The sequence below is a fragment of the Hypomesus transpacificus genome, chromosome 2 (genome assembly GCF_021917145.1).
Source record: "Hypomesus transpacificus isolate Combined female chromosome 2, fHypTra1, whole genome shotgun sequence".
Lineage (NCBI taxonomy): Eukaryota > Metazoa > Chordata > Actinopteri > Osmeriformes > Osmeridae > Hypomesus > Hypomesus transpacificus.
This window is the reverse complement of record NC_061061.1, coordinates 9551573-9571222: the sequence shown is the minus strand read 5'-3', so window position 1 is coordinate 9571222 and position 19650 is coordinate 9551573. Positions and strand designations below refer to the sequence as shown.

Here is a 19650-nt window from a genome sequence, read left to right as displayed (position 1 = left end):
TAGGATAAAAAAAGATAGATATTGCATCCCCCCTCTGCATTTAGAATATTATGAAATCTTACAATAATATGTGTATCCTATGTTCTGTTTTACTAAGTCCAGCATTTGCATTTATCCCTAACGGATCGGATACGGATATCCCGAGTGATTAATGTAGTGCCTGTATAGCCTACTCATTTGAAATGATGGTAGGCCTATGTTTCGATTGATTCGCTAGACAGTCCAGCTAACATAGCAGTTCTGCAAGCATCAGTGCGCCTGTAGACGCGTATTGTCCAGGACACATAACACACTATCGGGGGTAATCGCTTCGTAATCTGAAGACAGGCGCTAAAGCTCCTGTTTAAGTTCTTTGACCTGTTCATAGCCTCAATTCGACCGAAACGTTGCCGACGAACACCGATTCACTCGATGAGGAGGGATCCCCACGGAGGGTATTCGGTCCACCCGTGGTCTGGTGGGTCCGGTCCTACGGAGAATATGTGGGATGAAGTTGATTTGTCTACACCGGCGAAGTATGGCGCTGTCATTGCTGTGACAGTGATCTGTAAGTCATGGCCTTTATGGCTCTCGCGTCTGTTGTGGTGTCTGATGATCTAAGTATCAACAAAAGTAGCTTATTACTAATAGAATGTTGACCAACGAGGACTGAAACAATCACACGGAAAAAAATGTATCGCAAAAAATGTTAAATAAAGTACAAAGATGGTAAAAACCAGGTCAGGTTTTTCCGGAGCATTGTTATTCTCTGTATTTGACCGTGTTTGCTTGTTTGCGGTTTAATGTGTTTTTTACAGCTTTTTACGATAATATAAAAAAGGTTGCTGTTATTTTGCTATACAAAATATCTGATTTATAATATATTTTTAGCCTATTATATTACAACTGGTCTTGAAAGTTATTTGCAATACATATAGGTGCTTACACACAATGTTACGCAATATTTCATCTAACATTTCCTGAAGTTAAATTCAACCCAACATGTGCCCATGCACATGAATATAGTACACTAAACCACTCAGACATTTTAGTCTACCTATATTGAATAAAAACATCACACCATGCTCTGACCAATCAATCACTGTAACTACAATGACACTGATACTGTGAAAGAAAATCAATCGTTTTACAACCTCATTGTTTGTGGACCCTCTGCCCCAAGGCTTTATTCTATTGAGAAAATGGATAGCTGGTGGTGTGTGTCGATGTTCAGTCCGACTGGAGGGCAAGACAGTGCTCATCACTGGTGCCAACACTGGGATCGGAAAGGAGACGTCCCGTGACATGGCCCATCGAGGTACAGTACAGGTTAGGCTCAGCATGGGGCCGTCAGACAAACTCTCTATAAGAGGTGTGTGTGTGTGGATCTGAGTGTGGGTGTGCATTTGTTTTCATTGTTTTGATTATATCTCTGTGTGTGTTCATGTGACCATGTACATCCCTACAATTTACATGATTATGGTATTATGGGTTATCCTAAACAGGCAATAAATCCCTACCTAGAACAATCCAAACACAACCATCCATTCGTTATTAATGATTTCAGCTATTATCTCCCAAGAGAGAACAGCATGAAACTGGCTTTGGAATCATTTTATCATCAGCGATCGCCATAAAGCACTCTGAGAGAGAAACCTCAATGGACAAACCATTTCTCGATGACTAGATTATCAGATTATGTGTGTCCTGTGCCATATTTCTATCAGATTATGGTGTGTTGGTTTTTGCGTGTGAGAGGGATGTGGGGCACCTCTTGCAGGACCTGGATTTGATTGGGTGGTGTCCCTGAATGTGTTCTCAGTATGTCAGGGGTGTGTGTGGAAATTTGGAAAAGAAGTTGCATTATATAAGTAAAGTTGAATGGATGTTTTCTGTTAGATTACTGTGTGTTTAGAAGGGTGAGAGAGAATGAGTTAATGTTAGTATTAGAGTTTATGCAGTCGTATGTGTGCATGTGTGAGTAATTGAAAACACTATCAAACACCTATTGCTGTTGTGGTCTATTTTGGATGCAGGGGCAAGGGTGGTCATGGCATGCCGTGACTTGACGCGGGCTGAGAAGGCGGCAGAAGAAATCCGCCGTTCCACAGGAAATGGCAATGTTGTGGTCCGCCACCTAGACCTGGCCTCGCTGTACTCCGTCAGAGAGTTCACCAGAGAGTTCCTCGCCAGTGAGGAGCGTCTGGACATACTAATCAACAATGCAGGTGGGTGTCAAGAAAACGTAAGGTGTGCCTAATCTTCAAGCAGGGGACCAATGTGATTTTTGGTTAATTTTGATACTATTGGAAGTCACACTTATGAGCCCATCTTAAAGGAGGAAGTTGCTCAGTCATTATTTACTAGATTAGATGTAACTTTAGGTTAAGGTTGACCTGTATTTAGTATCATGTATATACAATACAAGTACACATAGTAACATTACAAGTATACACTATGATAATACAAGTATACACGGTGATCATACAAGTGTACACAGTAAATTCACAGTATTGCCTAAATAAAACTAAGTTCTGGTGTGCATTGACCTAATAGTGAGGTCAAAACTAAGTATAAGTGTACCTGCAGCACTGGCTCAAAGACCGGAGCATCCAGTACACAGACCATTGTGCAGTCTGATGGCAACTGGCAGGAAGGACCTCCTGAAGTGAGTACAGTTGAGTACTGTAACAGAATGAGTCTGTTCTTGAAAGTACTCCTGTCATCAACCAGGCCTCTGTACTCCTCTTCGTGATCTTCCTTTACACATCCAACAATTGAGTTGTCCCCTAACTTCTGCAGATGGCATGTCTTACAGTTGTATCTGTAGTCCGATGTGTAGAGTGAACAGGGCCCCCTGTGGGCCCCTTGTGTTGCTGTGTGAATATTGATGGGGCGGAAGGAGTGGGGGAGGTGGGCATAATAGTGGGGAGAGAGGGAGAAGGGGGAAAGTGTCTTTAGGGTTGCAAACGGCCCTTTGCAACAGTGTGGAATAAGGGCTGCGGAGGGTTTGGTTGCGGGTGGATGTGAATCAAACCTGTTAAAAATATAGTTCAGCTCGTTGACTAGACCCTCCTCCGCTAGTCGTTTGGTTTCTTTGTGCCGTACAGGTTTACATCATGGAATGTACGAGGACTTTAAAGTTTTATGCCAAAGAAATTGCCTTTATAAATTATTATGTACGGTGCATAATGTTTTAGATGAATGTCAGGTAGATTGATCAGATTAGCTACTGTATTTACAGTGGGGATTATGTGGATCATGGTGAATTTATCTTGTAACTGCTGTTCATCAGGTGTGATGATGTGCCCTAAGTGGATAACAGAGGATGGCTTTGAGACACAACTGGCTGTCAATCACTTGGGGCACTTCCTGCTGACCAATATCCTTCTGGACAAGCTCAAAGGCTCCGCCCCAAGCCGGGTGGTGAATGTGTCCAGTATTGCACACCGAGGGGGTAACTTGATGAACTTTATTTTTAAAACATTCACAGGGACAGAATTTTACACTATCTACATTTGTACGTAATTTCTAATGTTGTAGTCCAATGTAAACAATTGATTACATCTGATTATGTATTTGTTCATTGAACACATGGACATAGGATTGTTTTCAAATGTTGGAGAAAAATAAATAACTTTTAAAAAGCGGAGGATAGGGCCTCTGATTGGACAAAATTATAATATTTAAATTTATTTATAAATAGATTTACTGAAAATGAAGACATGAAGTCTCTGTTTGCTCCAGGAAAGATCCAGTTTGATGATCTGTTCTTCAACAAGAGGCCATACAACTCTCTGGTCAGCTACAGACAGAGCAAACTCGCCAATGTGCTCTTCTCCAGAGAGTTGTCCCGTAGGATGAAAGGTAAACACAAAGACGTCACACACTGGTTAGTGGATATCTCCATAACTGGTTTCACCTCCTTTAATTTCACTTCAGTAACCCTCAATGTCACCACCCTCTTCTCTCACGTCACCTCTGTAACATGTCACCCGCCCCCACATCCATATCTCCGTATCGCTCTCCCTTGGCAGGGACGGGGGTGACATCCTACAGTCTGCACCCGGGGGTGATCAAGACGGAGCTGGGACGTCACGTGGAGAGCTGGTTCCCCATGCTGAGGGCCATCCTGTCGGCTCCCTCGATGCTCCTGATGAAGACCCCCGCTCAGGGGGCCCAGACCTCCATCTACTGTGCTGTCACCCCTGGACTGGAGCCCCAGTCTGGCTGCTACTTCAGGTAACCTACTGCCACATACCCTGCTGTGTTCACAATTTGCCCAGTTGTGTTTATTTGTCCAGTTGTGCTCACTTCAAATTTAATTAATGTGGTGTGTGTGTTTCAGTGATTGTGCTGTGAAACAGACTGCCCTTGAAGGAAGAGATGATGTAGTGGCCATGAGACTCTGGGAGGATAGCGCCCGCCTGGTGGGATATACTGAGAAAAACTGAACTTTGACCCAAGCAACTCAGGGTACCGCAAAAACTCTAGCTGACACGCCAGGACTGGAACCTGAATCTCAATCCTCTCACCCACTACTTTAATCCCAGATTACTGTAAACTATTGCTGAATTTACATATAAACGAAGACTCTGTGACACTTGCCTCTATATTGCTACAGGTGAGACATTTTTCAATTTTGTTACATTGCAGGTTATGATTCAGATAAGGGATAGTATATACATTTTATTGTAAATACGGGATTAACGCTGCCTTGACATAGGTAATTTATAGAGATCTTTGTGGGTATCAGGTTGTTAGATGCCATAAAAAACTTTTTGACATTGTTGGTAGAATTTCATATGAAAATAAATGATTTGTTTACTAATCGATCATTTAAATTACATTATGTTGATGGCCATTAAAATGTCTGTTTTGGTCATCTGTGTACTTGATTAATTTATTGGAGCTGACCCAAGGTTATGGTAGAATCACATCCGGTCCAGGGACTGTAATACTGTGTATTTGTCATGTTTTTACCACCAGAGGGCAGAAGAGTCTGCCAATAAAACAAATATTTTCCATCAAGATTTTTGCCCGAAAATAAGGTCCTCGAGTTAAGATTTAATGTTACTAAAATATCCAAAACAGACAGAAAATGTTTCACTCAGACAGAAAATTATACTAAGTAGTAGACATTTTTATACTTGACGGCCTATTAACCACTTTTAAACAAAGTATGTGATTTAATTTCTTTGAACTATTAGTTCAAATTAACACATCAACACATCAATTTCAACTGGTTTTAGATGAAACTGTCATGAAGACTAAATGTGAGAAATAATGAACAACAAGCACCATAGAGAGGCAGTAGTGCTCTAAGTGTTGTGCTGCTTCATGCTGAAGAGAGGAAAGTCCATGAACTGTGAACCCAAGCCCTAATCTTGTTAAACGATCAGGCTCTTTCACCTTCGGAGGCTTCCAGGTCCTGTGGCCACCCTAACTGAGGAGCTTGACCTGTCACGATTTTTAACCAGCAACAGCTGACAGAGGTCAAAGCTCACGTCAAAGATGAGTGGTGGTAGTGGAGCAGGGGGGGGTTTACTCTGCAGAAACCTTTGTCAAAATACTTTTCAGAGATACTGGCCACTTGTATGAGGATGCCCGAAAGCGAGACAAACAGATCAACCTTCTCTGCTATTTAAAACCAAATCTTAAGTATGGAAAGCTACAAGCCAATAGGTCTAAGTCCAGGAAAGTCTATTACATCGGCTTTTCGGGTGAACAGGGTGTTTGTTCTGCTTAGAGAAACAGTTCAACAGTACATTAAATTACACAGGCTCAGGGCAAAATGCAATTTCCCTGTGACTGCCTGACTGGAAAAACACTCAAACAATCAACAGTAAATCTATATGCAATTCGCTGAGCTCCACTCAAAACATACTGTATCACCTCATTATCCAGGCTGATGCTTGAGACAATAGAAAAGCTCTTATGTTATATATCCGCTGTTGGGCATTCAGATGCTGACCTCAATGCCCCTTTGCTCAACCCTAAACGTATGATATTTTCATTCAGGACCCTGGACAGTAGCCCACATAATGGCCTCAGATCAATGACAGTGCCAGGGCGGAGCCCCTCAGAGTAGCTGTATGCAAGTACTCTCTTTCCTTCTCTCCCCCTCTTCCCCCTCCCTCAGCCCCAGAAGGCCTATGTGTTCTGGGCTAATGCAGTCTGGTGGTGTGGGAACATTGATCAGGCTGGGGGGGGGCATTAGTGAAGGTAATGAGGATGGCACCAGCTAGCCACTTACCGCTTACTTTTATAACCTCCTGTCTGGCTTCTGCACTCACCCAACTCAGCCATGTCTCTCTCATGTCTCCCTCATGTCTCCCTCATGTCTCTCTCATGTCTCCCTCATGTCTCCCCCATGTCTCCCTCATGTCTCCCCCATGTCTCCCTCATGTCTCCCTCATGTCTCCCTCATGTCTCCCCCATGTCTCCCTCATGTCTCCCCCATGTCTCCCTCATGTCTCCCTCATGTCTCCCCCATGTCTCCCTCATGTCTCCCTCATGTCTCCCTCATGTCTCCCCCATGTCTCCCTCATGTCTCCCTCATGTCTCCCCCATGTCTCCCTCATGTCTCCCTCATGTCTCCCCCATGTCTCCCTCATGTCTCCCTCATGTCTCCCCCATGTCTCCCTCATGTCTCCCTCATGTCTTTCTCATGTCTCCCCCATGTCTCCCTCATGTCTCCCCCATGCCTCCCTCATGTCTCCCTCATTCTTCCCCCATGTCTCCCTCATGTCTCCCCCATGTCTTCCCCATGTCTCCCCCATGTCTCCCTCATGTCTCCCTCATGTCTCCCCCATGTCTCCCTCATGTCTCCCCCATGTCTCCCTCATGTCTCCCTCATGTCTCCCTCATGTCTCCCTCATGTCTCCCCCATGTCTCCCTCATGTCTCCCCCATGTCTCCCCCATGTCTCCCTCATGTCTCCCCCATGTCTCCCTCATGTCTCCCCCATGTCTCCCTCATGTCTCCCTCATTCCTCCCCCATGTCTCCCTCATGTCTCCCCCATGTCTTCCCCATGTCTCCCCCATGTCTCCCTCATGTCTCCCCCATGTCTCCCTCATGTCTCCCTCATGTCTCCCCCATGTCTCCCTCATGTCTCCCTCATTCCTCCCCCATGTCTCCCTCATGTCTCCCCCATGTCTTCCCCATGTCTCCCCCATGTCTCCCTCATGTCTCCCCCATGTCTCCCCCATGTCTCCCTCATGGCTCCACTATGTCTCCCTCATGTCTCCCCCATGTCTCCCTCATGTCTCCCCCATGTCTCCCTCATGTCTCCTCCATGTCTCCCACATGTCTCCCCCATGTCTCCCCCATGTCTCCACACACGCAACACACTCAACTCGTAAACACACACAACTCAAATTTTCATACAAATATCCAGTCAAAATGCATTGGTAGCATGCAAGTTTACTAACCCATGTTATTACACAGTGCTGAATTTATAGCACTGATGAAGTTCTGAAAACAGACCTGAAATAATCATTTATGTTTCAGCCATTCACTTGTGTTCGTTCTCTGCTATACGCCACCTTTTCTTGGTACATCATTGTGAGAACAGCCCATCTGTCTCTGTACCTTTCCTATGCTGCTAAACTCTCTTCAGGGACTGAAGCCAATAGCATGCAGAAAAGGAGACAACCTTGTTAAAGCACTCAAGAAACCCTGTTAGGCTAATTAGCTAGTACAGCTGTGTGAAAAATGTCAACAAACGGCGCCTCCTTCTACTTGAATATACTCATTATTCTTTCTTGTTTAGTTATGAGGGTGCTTCAAAGAGATGAATAAAGGGACAATTTACTCAAAAACGTTGTCTCTTAAAGGCTTTTCCCTGTAAACGGTCTGATAGCGAGATAGACTAGGATTGAGCAATGAGGATTTTGTGAATACAGCTATTTTCCTCAAGACCAAATGCAAGAATCATGTTTAGTAAGTGAATGCTTCTACGCAGTCTGGGGCTGCACTTCAGAAGCAGACAAAAAGAGAGGTTAAGGGTGACCCCTACACACAGTGGGTGAGTGTCTCTCACAAGAGGCTAGGGCTGTAGGAATGTGAGACTGTGACCTAACGGGAAGTTGATGGCGACCAATGACGCACTTCAGCCCAGACACAGAGAAAGGAAGGGTGAGGAAGGAGTCATGAGCCGGTGAAAGGGACACGTCATTACGGCTGACCCCATGGTGTAATGGTGAACCCCCTGGTGGGTGTCTCTGCGTTCTCCAACAATACCCTCAAGGATTCACTTGTGAGCTCACAGAGACACACACACACACACAGAGACAGACACACAGAGACCCACATAAACAAGCCCAGTTTCACTTATGCCAATAAGCATGGCAACATTATGCACATTGCCATATAGGCACAAATACATAGGACCATTACTCTGGCAGGGTGAGATGATTTGCCATCCACCACCCATTAGAGGTCGTCATTTGGGCTTGTGTAATTTACGAGCTCTCCTATCCTCAGCCACCCAGATTCCAAGGCCTCAGGGCATGCAGGCGCAGTGGGGTTCCAAGATGAAAGAAGGCTAATAAAAATAGCCTGAGGGAGAAGAGCCAGTGTGTTTGTTTCAGTGTGCAAGTGCCTGGGCATGAGCCCTCTTGTCATGTAAATGAAGCTTATTCAAATCTGAATTTGTGTGAGAGGAATACTCAAGAGATATAAGAAGTGAAATCGAAGATAGAAAGATGGAGAAAAGAGAACGTTTGGTGAGGGAGAGAAATCGAAACAAAAATAAAAGGACATTTCAGGAAAAGTACCCGAGCAACCGGACCATAAGGAAAAGTCTTTCATTCAAGGGGACACCAAACAGCAACCTGCAAATCTGAAAATTGTCATTGTATTAATTAGGAATACCAAGTGTGTTAAAGCATCAAGTATGCATCAAAAAGAAAGAGAGAGAAAGAAAGAAAGAAAGAAAAGGGAGTCCAACAGGCTTGAGGATCAAAACGAATCCATTGGGTGGGCCTTATTTCATTACAGTGACCTTTCCCTCAAAGGATGTAGCTACTCTGGGCGATTGTCGAAACAATGTTTGGGGAGATTGGATTTGGACGACTGATCGATTGGCCTGCGCAAAGGACACTTCAAAGAAGCTGACACAGGACAGCTGGCCATGGCCTTTCTTTCTTTCCTTCTTTTTTCTTTCTTGTGTTTATTTTATTCCACCTCTCTTCCATTCTCTTCAGGGGAGTGTAGTGTGAAAGGAGGGAGGGAGAGTAAATAGTATTTTGGATTTGTCGCTCAGTCCACATTAGCCCTCTTCTAATTCTATCATTTCTCTCTCCTCCCTCTCCAATGCAAACTCTATCCTTCTTTACGTCCCAGATTACCCAGATTTGTGGACATCCTCCTCTCGGCTCTCTTCCCCTCTCTATCGCCTTTAAATGCTGTGTAGCCCAGTGGTTAGTCTTGGCATCATGTAGCTACACCAGATGATAGGAATCCCTCTGGGCTCAGAGCCAGTGGCACACAGAGAGGAGGGGAGCGGGAGAGAAAGAGAGAGAAGGAAATATGTGAATAAATGTAGAACCACACACACACAGCTTCCACACACACACAAACACACACAAACACACACACAGCTTGTCTAGTCTAGACCAGGTCAAGGAGGCAGAGCTGTCCTACTGGCAGAATGTTGGTTTCAGAAATATGTACTGTCCATGCGGTTAGCTTTCGCTTTCAGAATCCCCCTGAAGGTCAAGTATCCACCTTTCTTTCTCCTCCTCTCATCGTATTCTTATTTCATGGTCAGTGATGTGAAAGTATGGTAAATTACATTACAGCATTTATCCCCTCCTACGTTCTCTCCCACTGTTCTGTAATGTCCCCGACGTACTGGGTCAGATGCCTTGCATTTGATACCTGCTAAAGCTGGATTGTGAGGTTGATGATTGTCAGTTAATGGGGGAGGAGGAGAGATGAAGAGATGGATAGAGAAAGAGGGTTAGAGAGATAGAGCTGGAGATCATGTCTGATGTGTAATTAAAGCCAGGCTCTGAATCATAGCTCATTGTCGTGTGTGTGTGCGTGTGTGCGTGTGTGGTTGTGTTTGTTGTACACCCACTCATGCGAGTGTGTCACACTGTAGCTCTTTGTGAAACACACACACACACCAACACATACATAAAAAGCCTATGTTTGAACGTTCGTCAGACACTTTTTGGTAGTGAGAAAGAGGGGTAGTGTGAGGCCTTTAACAGCAGATAGTCTGGGAGTTGGCTTCTCTTGCTGATCAAGTCTGCCAGAGAAAGAGGCACAAAGGTGTTCCTCTCTTTCTTTCTATCTACCATCTGTCGTTCCCCCAAACGCACATGCGGCGTAGTTAGTTTCTGCACTGGGTATCTGACACTGTGTAACTGTGTGTGTGTGTGTGTTTGTGTGAAGGCATTTTGTGGTGTATCTATGTGAGTGTATCTGTGTCCTAATTAAACTGTACAGTTTGGCAGTCTGTCCAGTGCTGGCAGAATACTTACCTTTGAGTGTGTGGTAGTTTCAACAGAGGGAACATTCTACTGTAATTCCCTCAGCTCTGCTGCTTTTTAACCATTTGTTCTCTTCTTTATGTCAATGCTGCTATAGATTTCTGTCAAGTGACCAAAGTGAACCAAAGTTGGGTGAAAGAAAAAACGACAAAGCTACAGAAAGTAATCATTTGAACCTGCATCCGACAACAATTTTGTTTTGGGAATGTCTGTCTGTACTGCATTTAACCTGTGGATGTCGAATGAGAGGTGATATTTTGTAATGAAGGCATAGGAAATCAACAGGAAATCAACCAGGGTGGTGGGGGATAGTATGATTCAGAGAGAAAGAGAGACAGACAATGGCATTAGTACAATCAGGTTGCATGCAGATTATGCAGATTATACAACATAACATGGATTAGGGTCCATTTACAAATGTGTCACAGCTGTAATACTATGAGATAGCCTTAACTGTCAATATGGGTGAACGGTGTCGGACATTGTCACTCAGAGATTTATTAAAGAAGTAATGATCAAAATCAGACAGTCTGAGTTTTTAGACAACAATTTGTCTCTGTGGACTATCATCAAACAGATTCTTGTTCAGATAAAACACAGTTTCATTTCTTTCATTGCTTAGTCAGGGCAGTTTCCATCACATGTAACCATTTTCTCAATGATCAACAGTGATGCATGTTTTATTCCTTTCACTTACAGCTTCACAGGGGGACCAAACAGTCTTTTTGTCCAACATTCAGGAAGCTAGTTTGGAGTGAGTAAGATTCATCACGTCATGGGAAAGTCCTCATAGGAGCATTGTGTTTGTCTCATGTTTGGAGTCTGTAAAGAATCGAAACACTGATGCCTTTTTAACTTGGAATCAGAGCAGCACGTGCCAGTTAGTTTAACATTTTCAGTGAGAGAGGAAGAAAGATTGAGATGGAGAGAGGAACAGGAGTGAGAGAGAGAAAGAGAGTGAACCGAGATGAAGTGAGAGAAAAAAGAGACAAAGGGATGCAGCCGCTGAATTGATTAAAGAGGTTGTGATTGGTTACCTAACATAAAATAGCTGGCAGACATTTCCAGTGGCCTACATTGTTCCCTTTGATGGAATAAAGCCTGATCTCTTGGTCTCACCAGGACCTAGTTTAGCAAATAACTCACATTGTGAGTCTTAGGTTAGCCAAGCACATTCAATGGGTTTTTCTGTAATGTAAGCTCTAGCATGCTTTACATGTCAGCATTTACATTGCGGGAAATGTGTTGCATTTTGTACTGTAACTGCCAATGTTTTTCATTTGCTGTGATCGGGACTGTTTTGAAAAAAGATGCTGGTCTCAATTGGACAATCTGGAATAAATTAAAGCTCAATAAAAAGTTTTGAAAGATAGAAGATAGTTTGAAGGAGGGATATTTTGAAATTCTAAACAAGCAAAGTGCCTGAAACAGTTCATCAGTGTGCAAAGTATATGTGTGTATGTGGGAGCAGGGACTCTTCAAAACAACAGATTATGTAACAGTGTCAAAATATAGATTACCCCCTTGGGATAGATTGATATATCACATCCTCTTCTCATGTAATATTAAGGTCACCAACTGAATCTTTACCACTGCTGTGGTCATATGATTTTCAAAGGACCGGGTTGAACCAAAATGAGGGGTAAAGTGAGGATCCGAGAGACCGAGCAATTGCAGAGCTGTTTGGGAGGAACATGGCAGGGGAGGGCATCAAGGCTGGCATGCTCCGAGCCTGCGGGACTTTGTGGCACCCCGTGAGCTGACAGGGCAACAAAAGAGACAGGGAACAGGAGAAAGTCAAAGGGTGGAATGGGGGAGAAAGACAGACATATCGCCTGTCCTGTTCTAGGTCATACAAGATAAATAATGGGTGAGCCAATAGAAGATGGTTTAATTATAGATGGATGTCCAAAGGGCACAACCTCTGTCCAAATGTTAAAATGGGCACATACACATTTTATTTGATCTATGGTCATGGGACCCATTATCACCTCATATTACGGTTAGGTCAAGCACTTTGTGTAGCAGGAAATGTAGTGCACATAATAAATGTAATAACAATACATTTTGCAGAGACAAAGTCGACATTTATTTTGTTCTAATGAAACCATAAAAGGGATTAAGATACCGTGTGGAGAGTGAGAAAACAATTCAACGTTCTCATTAGTCGTAAAGCAGTGTAAGTGTATGTGTGCCAAACAGGTGGGTGTGTGAAAAGTATACAAAACACTTGTGTGAAATGTGCAGGTGTGTGTGTGTCCTCTTCCTGTCTCTGTAAATGTCACCGAGGTAAAGAGACACTCTCCTTTACAAACACCCAGAACATCTGCACACAGTCGGACTAATCTGAGGGTGAGTGTCTAATCTGAACAGGGAACAGCCCAATCAGGACATTTTGTACAAAGCGCACCACTATCTAATCCACAAACCTCTCACCCAACGCAGTATTCCCATTTGAACCAAGGTAGATTTGAATGCCTATTCTATTGTTTTGGAGCTTTACGATCAGAAGTGTGACTGGACCTTCACTCCAACCATCGCGGCTGAAAGCATGGTCATAGAGCAGCAGACGAGAGCCTTAGGGAAGGGTAGTGTTACACTGAATGTTTTATTGGCCCGTGCTAGATAACAAAGCACAACTGAACCACAGGGGGACAGAGATATAGGGAGAGATAGAAAGGAAGATAAAATAAAATAGGAAAGGAGAAAGAGAGAAGGTTCAAGAGAATCTAGTGATTGATTTATTAGTCAGATTTGTTTTCGGCTAAGGTACACTCCGTATTCCAGGAAGTGAAAACCAAGCACCAATTAAATATCAGAGAAATAAGGACTACACATTTTACCCTATCAAACATTCTAGATTTTGACATTTGTGAAATAGCCATTCAGAAAGCAGAAACACATGTAAAAACATTTGCTGACAGTTCAGGATTTCTTAGATAACCCAGACAACAACAGACAGTCTTGCATGGGTAGAATAACAGTCACACAAACACACAGTCACATGCTCTGTGGTGATCATTACATGTTGGTTCCTCCGACATGGCATTGTTGCATGGAAAAGGTGACACACATCTTCCTCTCCCTTACCAGTAAGTAAGGACAGAATGACGTGAAGAGAAGTCAAACTTACACAAAAAGACCACAAATCCATAGTTTGCTTGATGTGTCAGATGACAGTGAGACGGGAATGTAATTCAATGGAGATCCATACACACACACACACACACACATCTTTACACACAGTGACTACCAGCAGACATCCAGACCAGACCACACAACGCTCTTCACAGTACGTTCTTAGCATTCCACACCCTGGGCCCTTCTCTAAATCATCAGTGTTCCTTGGGAGAAGCTGTTTATTTTGGGTGTCTAAAATTACACGTCGGGAGCAAACCAAAATGCTCCAGTGCAATTGTGTTGACTGTTTACCGAGGATGTGAAGGGGGCAAAAACTTTAACTCGAGAGCCCCTAAGCTTGGTGGGAAGTGATCAGTGATGACACGTATCGTGTGAGGAATAGCCTTATGAAGATACGACAGCTTATATTGTATTCTAAATATCAGTTGTCATATGTGTGTACACTTACCACACTTAAATATTCAATAGCATGAGATGTTCCCATCTCCAAAGAATTCAGTCGTGCATATCTAAACTGTGTCGTAGGCTTTGTATCCAGATCTTTCATGAGCAGTAAATAGATATTTAATTTGATATAGTAATATACACATCTAGTATACTGTGACTTTTGGAACACAGGAGCACTGTAACCAAAAACATATGTGGCCTTACAACTGTCTTACTTACTCCTAGATGGCCTATATTTAAAAACCTTTATTTCTGTTCCTCCACTCGTGAGTCCACAGAGGAAGAAGTGGAGTATTGCCCAAACGGGCATGGCTGAGGGAGGATGGGAGAGGGTTGTTTTTTCAAACTCTCTTGTTTTTGCAGAGTCAGCCCACTTAGCATTGGATTGTGGGTTTTGTGTTTTTTCCTCGTGCTGTGAGTCTTAGAGTGTGAGTCAAGGGGAGGATAGCTCAGCTCTGCAGTTGATGTTCTCTTTGTCCTCATGCAGTTTGTACAAGACTGGTGCAGACATGACACTTTTTAGTTTTACTTGTGGAAGATAATTATTCAATGCTATCAGTATTCTTGGAAAAAGTGCAAGGAAAAGATGTATAGTCTTTGTCATGTGTTCAATTTGGGTTAGATCTTAATGCTCCACTGAGTGAATATTATTACATTGTTTTTTAAATAAAAACAATTAAATTATATTCATGAATTCACAGGTCACACACCAGTTTCGTGTGTTTTTTATTTTCAATGTTTTAAAAGCTGTCACATGTCCCAACACTCATCATTATCACTGCTGACATGAACAACAGGCCATCTTGAAACATCAAATGTATAAATGGTGTCATGACCACCAAGTCAAATTTCACTTCCTCTTAGAGAAAATAGGCCAGCATAAATGGCCTAATGTGCATTTGACAAAGTTCTCACAAGCTTATTTTTACAATGCTAATGCTAATTAGAACAGATCAGATACAACTGCACAATTACACATTCAACACCTTGTAGGCTACGACATGACAACTCGCTATGCTGTTTTCTCGCTCTCATCGTGGCTGTATCTGTTGTACATTGCTGTACATCTAACGTGCTGACAGAACCTGTGGTACACTACAACACCAATCTCTCAGCAAACCCTACTCTGCCGACTGCAAGGCCGGAGGAAGGGCTATCACATGACGCAGACAGAGAAGGGTTTTAACCTCAGATAAATACTCCATGGGTGGTTGAACAGCAAACGGCCTCACAAGTTCTGCCGATGTTGGCTTTATGGAGACCATCAATCTTAGCTGCGTTGGTTAATTTGAAGGAGAAGGGAGCAGCGAAGGTACTGTAGTGAAAAACGATGCGTCCGCCCCACTGAGGCACAGCATGACCTTGATGTGGAGGTGCTGGGTTGGGTGGGCTTTAAAATTTAAAGAAAAATTTGGAGTTTAAAATTGGGTTTTGGGAAATGGAGAAATAAAAGTTAACACATACTTAAAAAGAAATCTAAGTCGACAGTAAATGTTTTTCAACCCATATTGTCAACTCAGTTACTTGCTGAGTGGAGCCCATAGAAACACTGAAGTTTAAACTTTATTATCACCACCCTCCAACTCCATTTAAACGCCCTTGTAAACTCCATTTAAACGCAAGTGCTTGACAAGTGACAAATTCTTTGTCTCTTCTGGCTTGCCACTGCATAATGAGTCAATGGGGTCAGCCCCCTCTCAGCATCTGTCTACGGTTTTTGTAGATTAAAGAGAATAAGAAGCATCAATCGGATTTCACACTGCAGAATCCCCCCCACCCACTGAACTTCAAATTCATCACAACCACTGGCTGATGAGCGCAGGCCCTGCTCACCATGACATGTTCATGGTTTTGGGGATGTAAATGGGGATGTGGAGGTTGCCTGGTTAATCAGGTTCCTCCTACGTGGCTTACTCACTGCCCTGATGACCTCAAAGGTCAATCCACTGACACAGTATTGGATGGCGGGGTCAGGGTTTTACGAGTCTAATGCTTGACTTTACCTCCCACCCAAATCCCCTCGCCAAGGAGTGACCGCCTCTTCTCCCTACAACCCCCCTGAATCCCTGTCCTCTGGCCACCACCCCCATCACGTTCTCCCCAGGGACCGTCTGTTGTGTCCAAACCCTGGTGCCCTACATTGGTGGTTTACACCAACCGTGCCCCCACCCTCTGGCCCACCCATACCATCTGCATCCTTCTTCAACGCCCACAAAAATGATTCCCAGACTGGCGAGACCTAATCTCTGCCCTGCCCTTCCTAATCCCGTTGACAGGATACCGTGGTTTGGCATGATCTCGACAACAGGGGCTTCCCTCTTTAACCCCGTCTCACTTTCCTTTTGGTGTACTTTCCTTTTGAGGAACATGGCATTGTAGATTTGCGGATCCTCCAGTCCCTTATGCAAAGACATTATGATCTGACAGCAGGGACATGCACAGGTACGGCCTATTGTTGACCGTTTGACCTGATTGCCTGATCTGCCCCTCTGGAGAAAGAGCCTAAATATTTAGTCTCTAAATATATTTTTTTTTGCTGGCTGCATCAATATGATAAGCCCATCATTAGTAAAATTAAATTAAATAAAATAGCGATATCATCCAGTTCTGTGTTAATTTATTTTGCCACCATAACGTCAGCGTTTGCCACCATAACGCCACCAGTCACATAACATTGTTTGTATTCTCACGCCGGTGCAAGGAAAGGGAAAACCATTCCACTTTCACGTGAAAGTGAAGTAATGGAGATAATGTTGATTGCTTTTGTGAGCTTGTATGAGAAAGAAAGTGACTGCGGCGGGGGGAGGAGGGGGGGGGGACATGTCTGTGCACATCCCTGTCTGACAGTCAAACATTATTTTTGGTCTGCCAGTATTATTGAAACTGTCAATTATAAGATAACTTTAGAACAAGCAGGGGTAAGATTAGAGGTTTTATAGGATGTTTGAGAACATCCTATTACATTTGTGTATGTTGTGTCCAATTTTATTATCAAACATTCACTTTAAGCTTTGCATCTAAGTCAGAAGCTGAGCATTCAGCAACTGTTCAATCATTTTATGAGAAATGATTTAATTTCAACAATAGAATGTTGAGGATTTAAAAATATTTTTCATATTTGAAACTATTGCTTTCTGTATGTTTTTCTGATCCAATGTCGGACATAATCATTTAGATTATTTCCACATGAAGGGTAAGCTTAGTGTGGCAAACACCAAACCACCAAAACAGCTTTGATATGTTACTTTCTGTTGCAACAAGAAGGAGTCAGATGGCTGAGTGGTGAGAGAGTCGGGCTAGTAATCAGAAGGTTGTTTGATCGATTTTTTTTACTTTATCCAAACAGACATGAGTAAATATGTTTTTTCTCAGCATTCATTGGTACTTCAAGCATTCCTCCCCTGAACTCATTGCATAGCTTTAATTTGTTTGAGATCTGGTTGAGAATCTCTTAAACTCCTCCATCAGAGACTAAACACCTCCATCAGAGACACTGACTGTCTCCCCACCTTCAAGAAAAGGCTCAAGACGCACTTGTTCTGGGAGTACAACAGTACTTAGGAATGATTAGCTGTACCTGATGTTTCCTCCAGGTTCACAATGATCACTCTTATTGAGAGACTTGTTGCTCTCGTTGTAACTGCCTTAAAACTATTGTACTCGCTATGAAATATATTTTTGTTGTTTCCTTTTTTTCCACAGGAGGTTCATGTTGTTTACTGTAATTGTAACTTGTTAAACTACATGCTCTCATGGTTCTTCCCTTTGGGACTTATTTAGTTTTCACAATGTATGTTTCATGTTTTGGCTCCCCGCAATGTTTGGGGCTATCTCGTTGTTATGATCAGTGACCAATGCACTTTTGTAAAACTCTCCTTTGGAAGTCGCTTTGGATAAAAGTGTCTGCTAAATGCATAAATGTAAATGTAAAATAAAAATATGATGTAAACTCAAGACATAAAGATGATGCTAAATGAGGGCCTGTGTTGCATGTACTTGAATGCATTTATGTCTGCATTTGTTGGTGCTAAACACTTCATGTCTGTTACTGCACTGTAATTGCAGCCTTTATGTCCAAGACAAATTTCCCTAGGTACCATAAAGTCATCTTAAATCTTGAATCATGAGGCATTTGAATGCACCACAAAATCTCTAACACTGATGCTCACAGGCGGTCTAAACAATGACATGAGTTAATCATGGGTGAATCAATGTGCTATGATCCAGTCAGTAGATAATGTGGCCCTAACACGCAAATACATCCTATCTCCTCTGCCTACTAAAGTGGCCCTGTGGTGCCTCTATGAGGCAATCAGACTAAATGTTCTCATTATTGCAGGGTCATAATACACGTACATGCACACATGCATATTGTACACACACAGACACATGCATTCGCACACTCACACACTCAAACACACAGGCACACACAGGCAAACACAGACTCTGTCAATCAGTCGATTCTGTACTTCTGAGCAACAGGCTGACACACACACACACTTGACTTGTTGACAAGTGATCTCTATTTATAGGGGTGACCTTTTCCGATGCAAGAATGAATGTCTGAAGGTGATCACTTGAAGCGAGTGGGCTCTGATCTCATGCGTGTCAGGGGATTGTGGAGAGGGGGAAGGGCTGAAAGGGGGGGGGGGGGGGGTAGGGGGTGATTATTGCTTACGAGATGGGGCAAATTAGAGAGAGTATGGGAAAACACAAAAATGGAAAAGAAAAATAATCTGAATCCCAAAACCTAAATTGAGCCAAGAATCAGCTCAGTAATTATGTTGGCTTCCATTCACTTTTTTTTCCATTTGTCAGTTTGTTTGGACACAAACAACATGGGTTGTTTCACCCAACAAGTCCACACATGATCTCAAAATATAGTTTATCAAAATTATTAAACTCCAGTTGTGGTCGAATTCGATTTTAAGGATGGATTAATTGTGGATTATTTTGAGATTATTAGAATGCATGTGAAGAGCTACAGTATGACATATAAGGGGCTTTGACTTTGGACATGTTTTACCACCGCAGGGGTCATTACTACTGTGCACAATGAACATGCCACTCCCTTAAACATGCACACATTCATTTTAAAGAGCTTTAGGTGCACGCACACCACATACACCTGAGCACAAAACAGTCCTTAATAAAAGTTCTTTTTTACACACATGCACACAAACCTTTGTGCTCTCTCCCTCTCTCTGAACTACACTCTCACACAGAATTTATTTTGTAGCCCACTTAAGGTTATCTCATTTCCAGTGTCATTGTGTAATAGAGTGAAATGTATCCTATCACAATAACAGGAGCAAGTCTTACTGTAACTCGACTGGATTAGCGGGACTGTTCGGAGATTACTCTGACTATCTGTTTTTCCAAGACTGGATTTCTTTCCTGAAGCCCTGGCTTGTATCCTTGGAGAGAGAGTGAGAGAGAGAGAGAGAGAGAGAGAGAGAGAGAGAGAGAGAGAGAGAGAGAGAGAGATAGAGAGATAGAGAGAGAGATGGAGGGAAAGAGAAGAGAGAGAGAGAGAGAGAGAGAGAGAGAGAGAGAGAGAGAGAGAGAGAGAGAGAGA

General features: G+C 43.0%; 1 protein-coding gene across 1 annotated transcript; it reads left to right on the top strand.

Moving 5' to 3' along the window:
- Positions 1-178: 178 nt before the first annotated feature.
- Positions 179-4835, top strand: si:dkey-23o4.6 (retinol dehydrogenase 12). The gene is made up of 7 exons (XM_047035792.1): positions 179-547; positions 1163-1297; positions 2016-2207; positions 3275-3436; positions 3727-3846; positions 4017-4221; positions 4328-4835. The coding sequence occupies exons 1-7, from the start codon at positions 412-414 to the stop codon at positions 4431-4433; spliced, it is 1056 nt and encodes a 351-aa protein (XP_046891748.1). The 5' UTR covers positions 179-411; the 3' UTR covers positions 4434-4835.
- The last annotated feature ends 14815 nt before the right edge of the window (positions 4836-19650 follow it).

What these genes read in the sequence shown, in the direction of transcription:
- si:dkey-23o4.6 (XM_047035792.1), top strand. Translation starts at nt 412, where the DNA reads ATGAGGAGGGATCCCCACGGAGGGTATTCGGTCCACCCGTGGTCTGGT. An exon ending in CATTGCTGTGACAGTGATCT is followed by an intron (nt 548 to 1,162) that starts GTAAGTCATGGC and finishes CTCTGCCCCAAG; the next exon opens with GCTTTATTCTATTGAGAAAA. An exon ending in CCGTGACATGGCCCATCGAG is followed by an intron (nt 1,298 to 2,015) that starts GTACAGTACAGG and finishes TTTTGGATGCAG; the next exon opens with GGGCAAGGGTGGTCATGGCA.